The 21,874-nt window shown below is 41.1% G+C and overlaps 1 protein-coding gene across 1 annotated transcript; it reads left to right on the forward strand.

The window, feature by feature from the left end:
* Positions 1-366: 366 nt before the first annotated feature.
* LOC148427736 (bone morphogenetic protein 7-like) lies at positions 367-21,498 on the forward strand. Its single transcript, XM_088403547.1, has 7 exons — positions 367-1,052; positions 14,860-15,052; positions 15,564-15,712; positions 17,878-18,081; positions 20,114-20,190; positions 20,262-20,372; positions 20,462-21,498. Exons 1-7 carry the CDS (start codon positions 653-655, stop codon positions 20,609-20,611), a joined length of 1,284 nt encoding a protein of 427 aa, XP_088259673.1. The 5' UTR covers positions 367-652; the 3' UTR covers positions 20,612-21,498.
* The last annotated feature ends 376 nt before the right edge of the window (positions 21,499-21,874 follow it).

Below are 21,874 nucleotides of genomic sequence, written 5' to 3' on the forward strand. Positions count from 1 at the left end.
CTTAACTGATTCTTTCCAATTAAGCATTGTGTATGGCTAACTAATTCATGTGGTATGATTAACTGAGGGGATTATAAAATTAACATATGAGTATAACATACAATGAGGAAATAAAATGAACATGGAATAAACACGAGTAACACTGGTTACCTCTTACAAATTATAGGATTGTCAAAGGGCTAAAATAACATGAATATACCTAGTTAAGGCAAAACTGAGACGCCCGATTCAATTGAATGAATGGATTTAAGAAATCCAAACAGTTTGGAAAGGATGTTGACAGTGCAAATACCAATCCCAGAGCTTCATTCGGTTGCCACCCTCTTTAATCTCTCTGTCGCGCTCCTCCCATTACAGCTCGTTACTGCAGAAGGTGTTCTCTCCTGGTAAAAGCCGCGGCTTCCACTGTGCACTTGTAGTCCGCAGCACACGTGTGCAATCCCGCAAGTTTGAGAGCGAGGAAGACGAGCGACAGCCACGAGCACCTGATAAAAGGACGGATAGCCGAAATCGATGTTCCTTACGGGAGAACTTTCCCCAACATGAGGGCAGCTGATTCCGGTCACTGAAAGCGGTTGCCAAAGTGCGGTTACCGTTTTGGAGCGATTGGCAGCAGCGCCAGAGACTTTTACGCGCAGTGGCTTAGTTTGCTATGGCACCGCTTTTGGACAGACGCGCTCCAGTTTTGCTCTTGATTTGGAGTTACTGCGTCGTGGCCGACACGGCTTTCACGAACTTTTCCGTGGACAACGAGTTCCATTCGAGCTTCATCCACCGCAGGTTGAGGAGCCAGGAGCGCCGTGAGATGCAGCGGGAAATTCTGTCTATCCTGGGGCTGCCGCACCGGCCGCGACCGCACTTCCACGGCAAGCACAACTCTGCTCCCATGTTCATGTTGGACCTGTACAACGCCATGTCCACGGAGGGGGACGAGGACAGGTACTCCTATCCATACAAGCCCATCTTCACCACTCAGGCACCCCCCATCGCCAGCCTGCAAGACAACAACTTCCTGAATGATGCCGACATGGTCATGAGCTTTGTCAACATAGGTACGACATCTTCTCCTCACATAACCGACCGCCTTTTGGAACCTCCGGAAGTATAGCACGAGAATTTGAAGGAATTAGTGACGCCAAGCCTTGAGGCCACTAAATGTGTCTGTTCAAATTCCACAAACGCAAGCAATGACCTGCAAGTCTGCATATGCAGCTTGCCATTAATCACCACTGGACACATTTCCCGTGCTACCCTTCAATTATACTTTGTGTGATGTGTACGCTGGAGAAATCGAGCACCCTATATTGCGATCGTCCATCCTTCTATTATCGACACCCCTTATCCTCACGAGGGTCGTGGGGGCGTGCTGGAGCCTATCCCAGCTTTCTTCGGGCAGTAGTGCAGGATACACGCACAACTAGTTGGTCCACATACGGACAAACAACCACTCATACTCCCAAACACGCCCGAGGGCTATTCGGAGTGTCCGATATACCTACCCTGCATGTTGTGGGGAATGTGATCGTTACCTGAAAATGTAATCAAGACACAAAATGTAATAACATTTGCACTTAACATGATCAAAGATGTAATAAAACCCAACTCTTATAATTTCACCAATAATGTAAAGATACCATTCCTGACTGATGCTGTAATAACATTTTTATCAATGAATCTCTGCGGCAGATCAGATCTAATATGAAGAGCGGAGCGTACTTTGATTACCTCTGCAGGGTTGGTTTAATACTAAATACCTCAACTCCAACAATAGAGGGTTTTATGCAGACATTTTTTACTGTTAGAATGGATCTAAACGGCCGATTAAAATAAAAATGCTCGATATAAACACCTCAATCGGAATGAAAAGGCAGAATCCAAATGGAATTTCATGACGAATCATAGAGGTGGTATATCGCATCTGCCAGTCCGAAATACTATCAAGTAAACAATTCGATCGGAGTAGCCAAACTGCTTACGGTGTGTGCATGCTCCGTCTTCAAGTGAATGCTTCATGTACCCACATTAAAATGACGCCATCTTACCAAAGCCCTTCTGCAACATGGGCGCAACTTTGAAAGTACCTATAACTTGTTTTCACAAGATGGTTTTTTTTTTTTTTTTTAATAAGACTGTCAAAATTATCTCAACTTCTGTGTTTAAAGGCTATAGCAGTGGTTCCCAAATGGGGGTACTAGTACCCCTGGGGGTACTTGAAGGAACTTCAGGAGGTATTCGAGATTTTTAATGAAACAAATAAACATTTTTTTTTTGAAAAGAGAAAGAAAGATTCTGAGGTTGGACCCAACTCGTCATGTGTCACCTCTCATTACCTGTCAAGTTAATGATTTATTTTTATGAACATATCTCTACTGTGATCCTAAAAGAGGACACTTTAGGTTGAAATATTTTCAGTGGACTAATATTTATTTATACTTCTTTATTTTTTGTCAACAGGTCTGACACTTTCGGTTTATTATTTTTCTGGGGACAAATATTTTTTAAGAATTAAATTAATGATTTATTTTTGTGAAGAGATCTCTACTGTAATCCCAAAATAGGACACTTTAAGTTAGATATTTTTCGGTGGACAAATATTTATTTATAATTATTTCCTTTTTTGAAGAGGTTTGACACTTAATGTTGTTTACTTTTTGTGGACAAATATTTATTAATAATTAAATTCATGATTTATTTGGTGAACGGACCTCTACTTGTTATGTTTAGTATTTTACATATATAATTATTTTTAGAACAGTCTGACTCTTTATTTTTCGTGGAAAAATATTTATTAATAATTAAGTTATTTCTTTTTTTTTTGTCTAAGCCAACAACCCAATTAACAAATAACAACAATGACGGGGGCGATTATTTGGCTTTAAATAAGCAGGTTACATGTAGACAAGGTTTAAGAAATTAGTCAATTACGCTGTAGTTGTACGATACGGCACAATTCTCCAGCATTGGCGCTAGCCACTAACTAGAGACCTTTCAAACCCAGAAAAAACAAAAACCAAAAAAAAACCCAAACAATATATGCAATTAAAAGTTAATAACTGCTATACTGTATCTAAACGATTTGGGCCACCTACGTCATCATATCTGTTAATTTACTTATTAAAATACATGGACCATCATGTCATTTCGGTTTACAACACCTAATTAGTTAACAATGCTTCCATCTTCCATTCCAGTGGTTGGTCTGTCAATCAATCAAAATGCTGTTGTCCGCATGCTGTTTGTGGGAAGGGGCATTTTCCTTACAATTCAAAACTTAGTAAATGTAAAAAAATGGACCCTTTGTCTCCATTTTTCATTCTGTCTCGCAAAGCTGACTAGTGGATCACAAGGATCCTTTGCACATGTATAGACCGAAGCAAAAATCAGTCAATCAAATCATTCTGGATTGAATATCATTTGAATTCAAAATCATTTTGGATCGAAAATCAATTCTGAATCGAATAGTAGACCTAAATGTAATAGAGAAAAGGATCGATTAAATTGTTATTGCAATATCAGTGAAGTTTATTTATTTATTTATTTACAAACAAAACCCTATAATTTCACTAATAATTGATCACTTTCTGATTGAAATAAGTGCAAATTCTATTACATATTAAGGCATTACTTTCAGGAAAGGATTAAATCATAAGGTGCTACATGGAGAGCAGGGTTACTGTCAAAGAAGTAAGTTCAGGCGCTGGCTCTACGGCTGTTGGAGCAGGTCGCTGCGATGTCCATGTGTCATCTAAAGAATGGGAGCATCACCAGCACAATGGGATCAAAGTGCAGCGGGTGCTCCCTTCCCACTGTGGTTCAGAGGCACACTTATGAGTAGCCCGGCTCGGGAACAATGCCCTTCAGCTATGAACCATGCTTAATTATGTCAGGTGCAGCTGGTCGCACAATTAGACAATGCTAAAGACAAAGTATTACAATATGGACTTCTGTGCAAAGTTAAATGTTCGTAAATAAACCAAGTCATTGACTCACATGCAGTTGAGAGTTGTACTTTTACACTCCTGCTAAGATCATTGTCGGAGCATCTTGGCAGGAGAGAGGGAGGTGACACTGGCTCCTCCGCTGCACTGTATAATTACAGCAGGAGCCGCTGCATTGTGACTATTTTCGACAGGCTGCAACACAGATGGATTTAACCGCAAAGGCTCTGCAAGTCAAAGGGCCTCACAAAGTGTGCAGCCAAGGGGGAATGCGGCAATGGAGAGAAAGAAGGGAACTTTTTGGGGAAGAGGTGCACGCGAGAGAGAGGCGCTTGCACTCGATGCTGACAGTTCATCAGTCAGAGCCACTTTAAACTTCTGGAACCGTCTGGCTGTGATGTGACCCGTTAGGTGAAAATTCTGTACTCCCTTATTTGCGCTGCATCTGCCAACCGAGTTCTGATGCCTCCTGTGATAGAATCAGTTTCCTGGCAGCTTGATTAGAAGCAGCAGGTACACTTTGCTTCTTTGGCTTCACATAAGCGTAAGGGAGAATCAGATGGATTATCCATTTCCTCTCCAAATTCCTTCCTTTCCACATTTGCTCATTGTGGTTTTTATTTTTATTTAGGTCGCCTGAGAGTAGAATGAGTGCGGCTTTTATTTAAAAACATTCCCCAGGCTCTCTGGTAGTCTCTAAGGCCTCTGTGCCAAGGTGCAGTAGCCTACTATGGTATATGCTGAAAAGCCTCTTTTGATGCACTTGTCCTAGGAGTGTCAGTTAAATACACTGACAGTACCAACTAGAGCATATTTATTTACTGTTATCCAAAAGTATGTTCTGCGAGATCCCAGTCATATCATTTAGGGCGGAATGTCACACCGAGGAGCTAGAATTCTTTTTAATCAGCTTGCGTGAGAGGCCAGCTCGGGTTGGTGCGGGCTTTGGGACAGACCCCCCATCCGGGGACGTCCTCTCGCTGAGTCACCTCTGTTTGAAAGGCCAGCTGTGTAAATGGCTTACAGCATACGTTTAGAATGTACAGCACTATGCACGCAGCCTGGGCCACCCAGACATGTCGTGCATGTTGCACATTGAGTAGCTTTGCTGCGCCACATACATACATCTCATGAAAGGGTAGATTTGTTTCAAAACAAATCAGCTATTTTTGAACAGAAACTGTCAAAAATGTTGTCCCCATTTAAAATGTCAAGTGACATCAAGATTCGATATCAGGATGCAGGTTATGATCAAAACTGATCTTCATTTCGACCTACAGTCAATTCAATTACTTTATATTTGTTGCAGGGGTGGCAATGAAGTATTTTCTTTGAAATGAATAGCTTGCAGCGCTGTTTTCTCGTGTTTCTGTTATGGTACATCATAGTTCATTAATTCTGGGTCTCGTTAAGCGTGGTCATGTTCGGCTCATGAGTAAAATGCTAAGCTATAGTACCTTTTCCTTGCAGAGTTAAAGTTTAGTTTTCTGACTTTGGTTGCCTGTTGTTTATATCCTGGATGACTGATTCAGAGCATACATTTTCAGGTGGGTGGGTGAGGGCTGAATGTCATAGCCTTCTACAGTAACACACGAAAAGTCCCCTGAAGTGGGGATGGTCCATTTTTCGCTTACAATCGCATTTTATGTTTGTTTAATCAGCATCTTGATATCAGCTTGCTTCATCAATTTGACATCGTCGACTTCCATAAACCTGACTAGGTGAATACCAAAATCTACAATCCAAAGCTGCTATCTGTGTAAAATGTGCTTACTTTTAAAGAATATACATTTTAAAATATAATTTGTTTCATTAAACATATTTTATTAACCAAATAACTTCAATTGAAATGTGAAAACAATGAAAAACAAAACAAAACCACTGAATTGGACAGTGTTTTCAAACTACTGTGTTCAAACTTTTAACTGGTACTGATGAATAAAAATGAAACACATAAACCATTCCATGTTGTCATTGTTATTTTATTCGTATTATAATGTTATTGTGATTATGATGATGCTGACGATGAGTATTATCCTGCAGAGGTTATGCACTTCTTGTGAATTGAACGTAGTTCAATATTGTGAACTGTAGCTTTAGTTTGTAATTCCCCATTATGTTTGTATGTGGGTGGCAGGGTTTGTGTGTTTCAGTTTGGGAAGACAGCTTGTGTCCCTGCACTCTCAGTGGGTGATTTGTTTTTCAGAATAAGCCTTTTAAAAAGTAATAGTTTGTCATCATCATGGATCATGTCATCATTGAATAGCTGGAACAAGCGCTATTTCTATGTTTTGCTGCTTTAATCAGTGCCAGATGGCACATATTTCCCCAAAATGAGTTTTAAAAAAAACTTTCCATGCTTTTTCTGTTATTAATAAGCAAAATCTGGACCCAGAGGCCGATAGGATGCAGAGGCGGAGAAGTGAAAGTCTTCCTATGCAAAACTGGAAAAAAAAACAAACAATAACAAAAACATTACATCTGGAAAACTACTGTACATCTGGAACACTAGACCTGAAAAAAAATAGGAACACAGCTTGAGACAGCTCGATGCTATCACACTATGTAACTGAGAACTTAGATCTTAAATAATGAGACATCGTAAAGACAAAGTAAAGGACCATAGAAACTCCATAGCAAGTGATACATCAATGAACAAACCAGCCACTACAGTCACAAAAGTCAACACATAATAATAAATAATACAATAAATACATAAATATAAAGGTGACAAATACACGACCATGACAGCTGATATCTCAACTTTTGTTCTTCTTTGCTTTTATTGCAAGGTGTTCGTTTGCACAGCTGTATTCATTGTGAAACAAGTCTAGGTGTGTTGCGACAGCCACAAAATGTGGATGTTCTGCTCACCAGGTAATAATTATCTTCTGCGTTACCTTGGTGACCTGACAGGGCAAAATCTAACTCTGCACCATACCGCCCCTTCACTTCCTTCAGAGTTTGCACTTGAATATCATATTATTATTCCTGCAATAGTGTAAGAGACATGCAGAAAAAATCCTGAAGTAGTCAATTTGTTGAGATTTCATAGAGGTTTTTGGTCTCAATATTGTGTCACCAGCTCTCCGGCCTGCACACTCCAATCATACCAGAGGCATGTGTTCATCCGTTCTCTCCCCACCTATGTGCCTATTTCTCCTCGCATTCCTCCGCAGTGGGCTGCACGTGGAGCAGAGGTTAATATAGATGTTTCCCACTGTCTGCAGGCCAGAGCAGCTGTGCACAGAAACTCGATATTTTCAGAGTCCCTCATTGCAACCTCCTTCATCATGTCTGGACCGTGTCTCCGTTTCATCCTGCAGCAAGACCAAAAGTCCCTCCTTTTCTTCTTGCACAAACAGTATTGATTATCAGCAGCGGTTCAGTTAGTTAGCATAGAGTCCCTGACGGTTCTGGTTGTATTTAGTCTCCGAGCACTAGCTCTGGCTCTCACCTCCTGAGGTTTAAGCCTCCTGTGCGCTCAGACGTAAAACATTTCAACACTTTCTTTTGTGTGTTTTTCCACTCCCTGCCTCTTTATTGCACACATCCACAGACGTTCTGTGAACCCCAAACACGCACACCCTTGATTTCTCACTTTCCCACCCTCATAAATACACACACATATTTTCGTCTATCTATTCCAACATTCTGGCTGTGGTTCAACTCCAAATGGACGGAGAATACACAAGCAAGCGGTGAAGGCCCAGTCATTCCACAGTGAATTCATCTTGATGGCTAAGTTATTGAAATTCTTTGAGACCTCCTCAAATGAAACTAAAAGTTTACACGTTTAAATGCGTATATGGAGCCAAAGATGCTTGCACTTTTCAGATGCTCAAAAGGAATGTGCTGGGAGCTAATTAGTGTTATTCGGTTCATGTTTTACTGCCTTGTGAAGAGCAGGGAGTGAGCAGAGGCAATGGAATGTTAAAGTTGGTAGAGATAGCCATGCCTTCCTGTCAAGTCATTCCTTTTAATGCCCGCCTGGATTTGATGTATTATACGGTGGGTTAGTGGATAAATCATTACCAGAAACAAGGAAAAATCCTCTTACATTTTCATTGGCTGTCTAAACAGTACCGGGAAAACATGTACACTAGATCTGATTCACCTGTACAACCCAGAAGTTCAAAATGACATCTGGGAGTGAGTATGCAACTTCTATGCACTCTTGGCTATGCCATGGCACACGCTGGGAGGAATGATGAAACACTTGGGTGGGTGTTACTTGGCCATGCGGCAAGGTATCCAAAAGCCTGGAGTGAGTGTTTGAAATTTGCTACTCTGATTGCCAAAAATCATTCATTGCCAGGAATGCTGGGCTCATTTTTTGACTGTATCACAAACCTACACTGCACATTTTAGGTAAACTGGAAGAAAATGCCAGCTACGAAGAAAGTGAAAAAACAAACAAACAAACAAACAATTAAACATGCACAAGAAGCTGCAGCACAGTGTGATTTGCTATAGACCCGTTTTGCCCCTTCTTTCATCTGGGTTACTCTGGCCTTAGTTTATCGGAGAGCGGCAGCATATCAAACTCCCTTGCGTTTCATTGAGTACAAAGCAACAGATGATAGAGCAGCTCTACTATGGTGGCAATAGGGATCGAGTGTGGTGCAAAAGCAAGTTGTTATATCAGAAGCAGAACTGCATTCCTTCATACAAATCGGGCACTTTTCTTGTGCGAACAGGATGTACTTTTGCATTTATGTGTTTGTGCATAGTAAAACACTATTTCAGAGCCATTTTCCTTTACCAGTCACCAGCATGGTGTGATTTGTGTTTCGGTTCTAAGCTGAACATTGCATTAGCGGAAGCCCTAAAACATCGACAATACTGTTGGCCAGATCAAAGCAGCATCCGATGTTTTAGCGATACGGTGAGGAAACATTACACCAGTTGTGTATAGACTTTAAATGTTTTAGGCTTTAGTATTCAATTATTCATGCTCTGCTCTGCAAAAATATGCAGTGGGGAATCTTTGATGAATAATTCGAAAACAAAAACATCGCTGCATGACTCTTGACCTAATGTCTCTTGAATGGGTTTTGAGAAAAATAAATACTGCTAAATGGCCATGTGCAGCTGACCAATTCTCTTGCATAATATTTAAAAAAAAAACAAGGTTATTAATCAACCCAACAGACAGTGGACATGCAGCCAATCAATGTACTTTTATTTGCTCTGATTGGGCGGATTTGTGGCATATTCGTAACCTGTGTGCCACAATGAGTGCACAAAGAGTACACAAGTGGAGCGAGCGAGCAAGGGAGGGAGGGCTATCGTGAGCGATCAATGAGAGATTGTGAGCGAGCAACTTTTACTTTCTCTGCTCAAACTGCATCGTTGCTCGCTCAAACACTTAACATTGCTCGCTCAGTATTTTTTTTCTGTGCTCAAAATCTATTCTTGCTCGCTCAAAAATTGTCATTGTTTGCTTGCGATTGTGGCACAAATATAATTCCATAAGGTAGGACATCATTGAAGGCCTAAGTGTGAAATGTACGGACTGCCACTGATATACATGCACGCACACACACACACACACACACACACACACACACACATATATATATATATATATATATATATATATATATATATATATATATATATATATATATATTTATACTGTATTTATAAATCTAAATATGTGAAACACTTTACAAACATTGGCTTGCACACAAGTGTAAAGTGCATCTGAAATGTTTTGACAAAAGCTTTCACATCTCTCGAATCCAGCTCTCCCGCATTACCTTTGCCTTTTCCACCTTCACGCTCCACTTCGTCCCTCCATGTGACCTTTTCTTTCTTTATGATTTCTTCTGAGCTAAAGATCCATTTCTGGCACCAGCATGCTAAAAATGACATATCATCCAAAAGTGAAGCGGGTGGGCTGAGCTGGGATTTGGGCTATGAATGAATGTTTCTTTACAAAGACTCCAGTTGCATCATTCACAGTGAAGAGCCTTTCAAAATACTACCTTCGTTCATGAACATCATCAGGTCAACAGATAGAAAAAAACTATGAGGATGTTATCCATAAGTCATATAGTACTAGCTGCAGATAACAGAAAAGGTCATCGATACAAGGTTGGACTTGATCATCTAAAAACAAACAACAGTCCAACATGTGGACTGTGGTCCAGGCTGTTACATATCAAGTATAAAATAAATCTCTGGTCAGTAATGCTCAGTGACACAGGTGGTGGAACTTTGCTATGTGCTTTATGGCAGAAGAGGTAAAGCATATTTGATGACTTCACTGAAAGACAAGAAAAGTCAAGAGCTGTGATCTGCAGACGGCCTGCAGGCTAGGGAACTCATAAAGGTTTGATTTGACCACAAGTAAAGGACTCCTCTTCCTGTGGTTGCTGCCTCAACTTGCACACATGCAGTCCGAACGGCATGTGCACACCCTCAGGCGGACACAAACACGTGCATGCGCTTATGTGAATTATGTGGTTAATTAATGATTGTCAAGTGTGACTAAGTTCTAACGTGAAACTCTGTTGACCCTTTTCCAGTATAAATACATCATACGAGCATGATGTCATCAGTAGTCAGCAGCGGGCAGGAAGTTTCTTGAGTAAGTCATAGCCCTGCTGTGGTTAGCTGAAAGATCAAACCCAGTTTAAACTTTATAGGATAAACATCTCAAGTAACTTGCCCCTTCTTTGCAGTACCTATTGCTTCCCCGGGCTTGTGGAAACTATGACAATTACTTGTTCCCTGGATTATAATTGGAACATTGTCAAAGCAATTGAGACAATGAAAGAAATAGGCAGACCAAGTAAACATGACTTGTGAATTCTCCAGTGAATGCTCAATCATCAGAAAAAATGACATTCGATTGATTGTACCTCTCTTTGGAATCGGCTGTAAGCTCCGGAGGGATCTTCTGGAGCAGGTACATATCTCTAAGGACTGGAAGGTATTAAAAAAGTGATGCGGTGAAGATTAAGTCGAAGTGCAGCAGTCCCAGGGGTGAGATCCCCCTTGGCCCCATGCCACGCAGCGGAAGTGTTCAAGGTGCCTCTGAAGGGTGTGATGGGGCTGAGCAGACACTTGGGCTAATGTGAGCCGTCAGATCTGTCCGTTGTTGCTCCGGAGGCTGAGGTGTCTGGGATGCTTCTTGACTCGGTCAGACAAGGAAAGGAGGTGTTTGCAAGGAGAAAGGGAATGCATAGAAAATGTGATATTTGACTTTTAGCCACCTGGTTAACAAGGGCGACAATCAACAAAACCCTGAAAATTTGCAATAGGGTCTTCAAAGATGTTGAACTTTTTAAACATTTTTAAAAATATTGAACATTTTATTGTGCCGTTTGGAAATTAAATTATGTGGCTTGTCAAAGAAAACATGGGTGCAGTCGAACATGACAATTTTATTTTATGTTACAGTATAAATAAAATACTGTTGTTAATTGATAATATAATTAATTCTATCGTATAATTATCCTATAATTAATGAACTCTTGGTGCCAAATAAGCAGCTTGAATTTAAAAAAAAAAAGGCAAATCAGACACCAACATGATGAAAGCATTTCACCCTTATGTGTGTGTGCGTGTGCTTGTGTGTGTGAGCGTATGTGCGCGCATTTGTTGTTGCATCTGTAATTATGGATTACGAAAAAAGCCATAATGATTGTCTAACTGTGCTGTGACGCACAAGATTGTCTGCTTCGTGAGCCGGACTTTGTGATACACTTCCCATGTGTGTGCATGATGTGGACCCTTGGCAGACTTATATGGTAAGGCCTGGTACACACATAAGAATTTTGCAAATCTTAAAAGATTATATTTTCTCGTCGGTGAACCACACACATAAAGGTAAAAAATAAAATAAAAGGGCATTTTACAGTTTAGGCCGTATTGTCACGTTGAAGCATGGCCAGTGAAGACGTGGAAGATTGTGGACCCAAAAATGCAGTGAATCAGGAAAGTTGAGATGCTCAAAAATTATTATTTAACTCTGCTCACAGGCAAGGCAAATAAGAATTTTACAAAGTAACAAACAAAACTCGAAACTTAAAAGTCTTACTGCGACCCTGTGGCTATGGCAGAGTGACAGCCACAGGGTGGCAGTAAGATGTATTGACAGTATGGTAGACTCAATACAATAACCTGACAACCAACTGAAAGCAAACTGGTAACTAAATACACTCAACACTAACGAGGAAACATTTAACAGCTAGGCAGGAACAATAGGCAGGAGAAGCTCGGTTGACAAGACAAAGATAAAACACAGATTGGTGAACACAATCACACAAACAAGGAGAGACACGATGGGGGAAAAAAAACAGGAACGTGACACATTACCCAAAACCCCACAACTATTGTACAAGTGAGTTTCTGAGTCTGCTGGTGCAGTTAAAAAAACAAAAAAAGAAAAAAAAAAACAAGAAAAAAAAACATCAGCGCAACCACAGCAGAGAAAGTGGCAGGTGCACCAAGACTAAAGTTAATTTTAAACAGGCACGTGTCAGGCATGTGTAGCGGAACATGTGTAATACTGACATCATGTCACATTGATATCACCAACAGCTGCTTTAGAACATGTGCGTTGTCATCAAACGTTTTCATTCATTTGGGCAGCTAATGTACTTGAGTTTGAGAGTGAAGGAGGCTTGAAAAACAAGTCGCTCTGTTTTTCTGCCCATGTTTTGCCAAGGAAATCGTTACATAGTGAAGAATGTTTGATGGGTGGAGCTTAAATCAACAGAAAGGCGGTAGTAGATTAGAAGATCATGCACCAGAGAAAGTTAAAAGAGAAACTGGGAAGTTTGTTTTGTGATATCTTGCAAATGAATGTAAATGGGCCTTCACTTACAGTATATGCTATACCGTTGTACCTTTGGCACTTCAAGAGCATTTTACACATCACATTAACTACACATTTACTTACTGATGATGCAGTATCAGGAGAAAAGGGGGGTTCCGTATCTTGCTCAAAGACACGTCGACATGATCACAATGACTGGGGATTGAATTTACAGCCACAGAGCCATGCTACCCCTACTCTAAAAATGACTGATTCTTATTTACTTTGTGTTTGTAAAATACAAAATAAGCAGCCAAATCCACACGTTCTTATCTCTCTCAGGAGGATTTTTCCACTCACGAAAAATGACATCACAGGGCTCAGTAATGACCAATCACAGTTGATTTGTTTTCTGAATTTGTTTGTGGCTTTTGTAAGCTGAGCTATACTTTTCAAACATTCCATCCTACTTTTGTTTATCATGGTATTTTTCCACATTCCACAGTTAAACATATGTATAAACATTTCATTTGGCACATTTTCGATTGATTTTCTTATTAAATATGAGATTTATGGTATCTATTTCTAACCAAGAAGTAAAACGCCTCGTTTGCAGAGGCCGCACCTCTTATCGTGTGTCTGCCTTTGATGAAATCATTCAATGCTGGTCCGTTCGGAAACATCCATCCATCCATCCATCCATCCATCCATCCATCCATCCATCCATCCATCATCTTGACCACTTATCCTCACCAGGCTTGCGGTTGAGGGAGACTATTCCAGCAGCCTGAGTAATAGGTCCAAAAACAGGCATTTTTCTAAGATTAAAAAGCACAACAGCATCAATACACCGCCTTCAATAACACCCGTTCCTCATGTCAAATCATTGCCCGTGGGAACCCAGTATTCATAACAACAGTTTCACCCGTGGTTGAATTATTTACTATTGATGCTGATTGTCTGGCTGTGTACTCCCAGATGCACATTTTTGCCACCTCGGCATTTTCTGCAGCGAAACGTCAATAATAAATGAAACATTACTATTTACTTGGCCGACTCGATGCAAAATTTCGCCTCCTCAACTCCGGAATCGGAACGAAACTAAAAGATGTGGTAAAGGTCGGCATGTATTTAATCGTGCGCTGGCGGTACGGGGGCGGCGTTGGGAAGGTATGAAATTCTTGTCGTCGTAAGAATCCTTCAAATCATATTTACCTGCTCGGGCAGGGTTGGTCCCGGCGCAGAATAAGCAAGGTATGCTTAGAAACACCCCAATTAGGGAAAGTAACAATAATAATGTGAGAAATCAACATTGAAACATGGTTAAAAGCTCCAAAACATTGACTCTTCATGACTGGTCCCCTTGAAACCAAATAAAAAAAACTTTTTAACAGTCTTTAAATCAAGACCTAGTTGATATGTGTATCCTCCTCATGACACGAAATATCTTTAATCGTGTTTTAAAATGGCATATAGTACATATGCATTTAATTTGTACACGCCACATTCCATGAATTTAGTCTCCCCAGTCTGGCAACCAATTCAGGCTCTGGCTCACTCATGAGAAAGTGAGAAAGAATGACCCTATTACAGTAGTTGTACAGTAAATTGGATGGACGGATGGACGGACGGTTATGAAAGGCTAACGTGGGACTGATTCGGGCTTAAGAGTGGAGGCTCTGATCCTTTGGGCGTCCTCCTGGGACATGAGGAACATGCTTGAGGGGTGGTGGTGGGTGATGGTGTGTGGGACTTACCAAGGGAGCTACAATAGAGTGGTTAGTCTTGTGGGGTACATTGGAAACATTTACTCCAAACATGGATTCTCAACTCATAAGAACCAGATGAGGGGAAGACTGGATGACCCTCTGGGACTGAGGGCGGGAGAAGAACTTGTCAGAAGGTGCCTGCGTCTTTATCTTGCTCCTCAAAAGAATTGTTGCCTCTCGCTCCTCCATCCTCATGTCAGTTGCGATCAAACAAGGCAATGTGCATTCATGGGTTTGAAGTGGCATTCCTTAGCATCCAAAGAGCAGCTATGAAATATAACCAATAACTGTAATACAAAGGCCATTCCTTCTCTGCTTATGAAAAAGTAATGATTTGCCAATCAAACATTTCTGAAGCCACTTCGTTTTCTTCTTACAGTGGAGCATGACAAGGAATTCCTGCCAGTGCGACGGCATCATCGAGAATTCCGATTCGACCTGTCCCAGATTCCGGAGGGCGAGGCGGTCACAGCTGCTGAGTTTCGCATTTATAAAGACTTCATGCATGAACGATTTGATAATGAAACCTTCCGCATCAGCATCTACCAAGTGCTGGAGGAACACTCTGACAGGTAAAAACTTTTTTTCCATCTGCCCTAGTATGCGTGAATACAATTTACTGGCGTGCACAACGACCGGACCATTCATATTTGATTCACCCACACATACAGTATAGAGTACAGTAGAGACTGACTTGTGGTTATTGGGTCACCAACATATATTATTGTCTCGTCATTGCCCTTCTCAAAGAGATACTTTACTTGTTTAGGCATTTTCAGCAGTAAAGTCATTAAATAATTTGATATCTAAATGATTTTTCTCATACCCATAGTGAAAATGACACTCAGGTTACAACCAGTCACCGCTCACCTGTTTTCAAAGGTTGGCCACCTGACATTCACAAATTCCATTATTGGATGTTACAGGAACCCTGATTGTATCATTATATTTTTACTGTTGAAAATGGCTAAAAGAGTTGAGAGTTCTTCTGGAAAAAGAAGCCAGGAGATATAAATAGTGTTTAGTGTTGCTTTTGTCTTTTCCTATCTTGTCTCTTTCTCATTTTCTGGGTTCTCTGTGCAGAGTGTCAGACCTTTTTCTTCTGGACTCTCGAGTCATTTGGGCCGCAGAGGAGGGATGGCTGGTTTTTGATGTGACGGCCACCAGCAACCACTGGGTCCTCAACCCTGGAAGAAATCTGGGTCTTCAATTGGCTTTAGAGGGCACAAACGGTGAGTATCACAAGCATTTAAAACACAGTGTTTACATGTTTGAAACGGTTCATTATTATTATTTTTTTTTTTTATATCACTCAAATATGTATACAAGTAGCATGGTTAGCCTGCTTCGAGAAAGTATGTCCTGTCACATTTTCCATAATCTGACTGCTTGAGGCTATCATCGCCAAACTCTGTTTTTCATCTTTGGGAAACACCGTCAACAAACAACTTTGATTACAAGAGTGTGATTAAGGACGTGATCTCTCTCAGGTTGGCAGGATGTTACATGTTTGGCAAGGAAAACAGTTGCTTTCATGTTTAGGGAGCGAACCTCTGCAACTATGAGTGTGTGCTGAAGTCCCTATGAGAGGTTGTGGGCGAGCGTGTGTAGACAGGCACGAAGGACATTCTCCCGACGGCGACAACCCGGTGCCTTGATTTACCACTAAACGGTGATTAGACGCACGTTCTACTGCAAAAGCACGGGGCAACAAAACGCATGTACCAGCTCACCTACATAGAGCAAAGAAACGAGAAGTGAAGGCCTTGATATTGTTTTTTCATAACAGGTGGAAGAGAGATGGGGTGAAGGTAGAGCAATAGCAGGATCACAGCTCGTGGGATGCTTAGTTCCCAGTCCGGCAATATTCATTCCACTTTTTTGTACATTTAAATACAATGACATTCCGACATTCATGAGAGCCAAATAATAATTTTTAGGCAAGTGGTAATCAGCAGTCAGAAAGTGATTATGTACTGTATATACATGCAAGTGAATTCCTGTGTGCTTTATAATTGCCTTCACCCATGTAGTATCTGGTCTTCGTCTTGGGCTTTTTGTGTCTAGCAATCACTGCTGAAACCACTGTTGTTTTTGCCCTCCACATTCTCTCTGGTTCTTCCTTCAGTCCTTGGTATTTCTCCAGCTATTTGTGTTTGATTCCAGATGTTGCTATCACTCGGGATTGCTACATCTATCACAACTGCTGTCTTCTAATATTTATCCACCACTACATACTATATCAGGCTGGTTGGCTGTCTCCAGTCGATCTGCATTTGGAAGTTGTTCTCCACCGCCTTTGCAGGTGGTAGTCATCTTGATTCTGAGACCTCCAATTCATATTCTGTACAGATTTTCCAGTCAACTACAGTATTGCTGCTACTTAGTGATATCTTCCCCGCCAGCATCTTATACCCTGCTGTGATGCGCTGTACCATCTTTGGGACTTCTTTGCCCAGCCTCCACATCGGATTCTGTCTGATATGATAGACCTCGGCCTCTATCGAGCTTGTGTTTAGGGCCCGATCTTGTGATGCCACGATTAGGGCCTCCGTGTTATCTTTTAGTCTAGCCTCTTTCAGCCACCGGTATATGTACTATGTTCCTGTTATTAGCCATTCCTTCAATTTTATGGTGGTACATGGCCACACCGGGGATCGTCGTTCAATGACATTCTGACTCCGTCTCCTTACTGGGATTCTGTTGTCCGAGGCATTCACCGAGCAGTTTGTCTGTAGGGGCCATCTGCTGTTTTCTTCTGGTTCTGTTTCATCCGATTAAAAACTTCCATAGCAATGGTGCATGTTGTCTACTAATCAACTATTTTCATACACTTAGATTCCAATTTTTGGTGACCAATTAAAGTCGACATGTTAAGGAAGCGCGTTTTACAGAAATTGAAAAGCGGACATTTCCACCGAGAATTCAGATTTTTGTCAAAAACCCAGAAATTGTGTTTCTGATGAATGGTGAATTACACTTCAAAACATGCCCCGATGTCAGAGGTCATAAAGGTAGAGCGAATCGAGTTTTTTATAAGACGCTGTAGCATGGACGCTAATGCAGCGAACCATAGCAAAACGCTTTCAACTGATGGTCGTAAATAAAGGCCGCAGCAGCACTTGGGCCTCAAACACAGAGGAAGGTAAAGGATTACAATAATTAAATGACTTTTTGTATTTGTATAACAATCTTTGGATTTGTCACAGTAACACAATGCATCTAAAAGAAAAATGCTTGAGAGTTTTTCTCAGATGAATGAATAACCAATTGAAAATTCATTTTTAACAAAAGGTTTTTATCTATTTTAGTCATCATATAAAACACGCATCTCATTTCCGACATTTTCAGTGTGGGTGACGCTCTTTTGGACTTTTCTCTGTGCCACCCTCTTCAGGAGACAGTATAAATCCCCGCGCAGTAGGGCTGATCGGGAGGAGTGGTCCGCAGAACAAACAGCCATTCATAGTAGCCTTCTTCAAAGCCACCGAGGTGCACCTGCGAAGCATTCGCTCAGCCCAAGGAGGCGCCAAGCAACGGAACCCCAATCGCTCCAAAGGGGCCAAGACCCAAGAGGCGCTGCGTATGGCCAACATTGCAGGTAATCCACGAAGGTGCTTTTAACTCGTTTTGAAGAAAAGGTATGTGAAGTTTCTTTGATCAAAATGCCACATTCACTCTATTTTTTTAGTGCGCATCTTTAAATCAAACTCTAATCTGAGAAGGTCACTGACTAATCCGTCATTGTCCGACAGGCTCCAAAAGAAGCTTGGCAAGATTAAATTGTGAGATCAAAAACTTATGTAATCACTCGTCAAGTTTCCTGAAACGTTTGGCATCATATGTTAAAATCCATCTGCCAGGTTTATGAATGTAAATACTTGTATTAAATATATTACCAAATGACATTACATGAGTCTGATTTATATATAACTTAACAATAGTACGATTTGAGCGCACGAAAACGTGCAATCCGTATTGCATGACCTTTCATTGGAGGTGCGAGAGGTTCATGTTTATGGGAACCGCTGAAACATTAGAGTGTAATGCCAGAGTTTGAGTATCCCTCAGCCGCCTTTGTTTATTTACACAAGCATTACAAGAGCAGTTGGGCCCATGTTCCCTACGAGGAGGTAAAAGACTTTTATGGCAGAGCACATCTGGGGTGTGCTGCGGGGCAACCGGAGCCACAAACACATGCGCCTGCTTGGAACTTTTTAGACCAGCGTCCCCTTAAGTGGATGATGAGAACCAGTTGCTCCTCATCACTGACAACCTGGAACTTTCTTGGACAGAAATGTAGCGCGGGGCTTCAGGGGTCACTGGAACAAGAGTTAAAAAAAAAAAAGTCAACTATTGTCCTGCAACAGGAATGTGTTAAACTGCGATGCTGCCGGAGAGCGCATGGATATGATGCGCTCTAAAATGTTTTGCCTTGGTTGGCTGTGGATCACGACTTACTGTCAACTTACTGTATACATGGAGTTTTACACACATCATATTCTGTTTTTTAAAACCCCAAAGGAGAACTCTTGGCACTCCCTACCTTACCTGATTATGTATGTTACATGCAAATTCATTTTGGGCCTTGTTGTGTGCAACACAACCCAGGTTGGGTCAAACTGTCTGAAATGTGTTGGCCCAAAAATGGGTATTTTCAACTCAACTGTTTTTTAGAATGCACAATATGTAATGCTTGCCTTTGCGTCTTTTTCTAAAATAGTCAGTAAATGTTTCTGATACAATAAATGCTTTGTAGTTGTTCTGCAATGTACACATTGTGCCAAATTTTATTCTCATTTTGATTGTCACTTGTCTGCCGCTTAAGCGCAGCAATAGACAAATGGTGGCTGTAACCCCCACCATGAAAACAATAAATGTTCTCCAAGGAAAGCGGAAATGTGGAAGAAAAATTGCTAAAAAAAAAAAAAAAAAACGACTGAAAAAATAAGTCAAATTGCACAGTTTACAGTAGATGAACGATACCCACACATGTGTAACATTGTAGATAAACGTATTTTCCAAATGTTCACCCCCTAAGCCTTTTTGTGCCCCGTGGTCGATGGTCTATAGCTACAAGTAAATCCACTGACTGGCGTTACATTTCCATTTGCAAAGAGAGTTACTTGAATACATTGATTTCTCCCTGGGGTAAACAAACAAGGCGGAAATCATACTCAAGACAGGGCCCGATTTTGGAGTGAGGAGGAAACTCTTTTAGTACTGTGATGAGTGGCATGAATTTAATATTTTTTTTTCAAAAGATAGAAGTGCAAAAGACATCTATTTGCATCACGACATTATCCATGTGTCACACTTTCGATCCATAATTACCAAAACACCGTCCGCTCGAAATGTTTCAGAAATCCTAATTTTGACCATAACCCGAATATCGACCCCGTATCAATGTAGTCTGTGACACAAACGAAGAGAAACGCGAGCGAGTAATGGCAGGACATGGGCCAAAACTCAAAGCAAGGTGACATCTGAGCTGGGTGGCCCCGTTAGCAAATTGCTTCTGGATCTGGCGGTGATTTCCGACTTCTTAAACGTCTGCGTTTGGATCTGCGCTGTGTCAAATGGGCCTAATTGTTGTTTGAGGGTGACAAATCTCTCCCCATCTTCTTGCACAGAAAACAGCAGCGCTGATCAGAAGCAGGCATGCAAAAAGCATGAGCTGTACGTCAGCTTCCGAGATCTCGGTTGGCAGGTACGAGCTTGTTCACGTCTCAGCCTCCCCGTGGGCCTGCTTTGTAAATCAAACTCCTGTCCCTTACCCAGGACTGGATCATCGCGCCTGAAGGATACGCAGCGTACTACTGCGAGGGCGAGTGCGCCTTCCCACTCAACTCGTACATGAATGCCACAAACCACGCCATCGTGCAAACGCTCGTGAGTCAAGTGTCAAATACTAAACAGAGTTTTGCCCCAAAACCTTCAAGATGAACACCTGTTTTTCATCTTCTTCTGGTCACATCCAGGTTCACTTCATCAACCCGGACACGGTTCCGAAGCCTTGCTGCGCTCCCACGCAGCTCCACGCCATCTCAGTCTTGTACTTTGACGACAGCTCCAACGTCATTCTCAAAAAGTACCGCAACATGGTGGTCAGAGCTTGTGGTTGTCACTAGATGCTGGTCACCTTGTCACATCCTAGCGCACACACACAAACTCACGCACGCACACGCACACACACAAACGCACATGCATAGTCAGACACAATCCTGACAAGTTTTGGCACATGGACATGCGCCCCACCAGACAATTTCCTGCATGCGAAAAGCTCTTGTTTCATCTCCAGGGTTGTTTCCAAGTAAACATTGTGTTGTGTGGCCGACATGGAATCTTTAATTGTACACATGCGCAAATGCACGCACACACACGCACACACAGACATTTGTGCTTTCTACTGTGTATACAAGTCATTTTAAGCCGTGTAGTCACTCACCATTAACAATCTTGTTTGTTTTCTGTTGTGTTAGTTCTTTTTTTTTTTTTTTTTTGCTGTAGATGTTTATTTCTTATGAGAGAACCTGGATGCAAGTTAGGACTTTATGAACTGTATAAACGAATTGTAAATAATGTTGTCAAACCAAGTAAAAAGTGTATTTATTTCCTGAGATGTCAGTCAGGTGTGTGCGTGTGCGTGTGTTTGTGTGATGTTTCTCTTTCTGACACAAAGAACTTGGAAATAAATGTAAACATGAAATGGATTGACTTACCACTAGTCCAGGGTGTCTCTCGCCTCTCGTCTGAAGTCAGCTGGGCTGGGCTCCAGCTCACCCACGACAGTAATGAGGACAAGTAGTATAGAAAATGGCTGGATACATAAGCAAAAAATGACTCTGAAGTTAATATGCGCCAACTTGGCACGGAAACGGTGACTTATTTCATAGGTTTGAAAACTGTTTTCACAAAGTGTCTGGAGGAGGAGGGGAAACCACATGGTGTTGGGGTTGTGAGATCACTTTTGTCCTCCTGACTGTACATCTCTGCTGTAATAAAAGCTGTCATCAAAGTGGTGTATTCATTTCGGAGCTATCAAATATATGACAATGAAAGGGTACTTCTGTCATTTAATCGGCATAAACAGCTAAATTAAGTTGAAAATCCAATGAGAAATCTGCAAATCCGCATCTCCACTTGTTTTTACATTTTTATAGTGTGGCGATGCAGTGTCCTATTTCGCTATAAACAAATGATTAGACACACCTTATTATCACAGTTCAATAAAAGTCCACCACCATTATTATTATTATTATTATTATTATTATTATTATTATTATTATTATTATCCTTATTATAAAAGGCAGATTTTTTAAATACTGATGGAATAACTTCATTTTCTGACAATACAACAGACGGTTATAGTTGCTTTTTGTTTGTGTGTTTTT

Source organism: Hippichthys cyanospilos, chromosome 2 (genome assembly GCF_059441005.1).
Source record: "Hippichthys cyanospilos isolate Australia breed blue-spotted pipefish chromosome 2, RoL_Hcya_1.0, whole genome shotgun sequence".
NCBI lineage: Eukaryota > Metazoa > Chordata > Actinopteri > Syngnathiformes > Syngnathidae > Hippichthys > Hippichthys cyanospilos.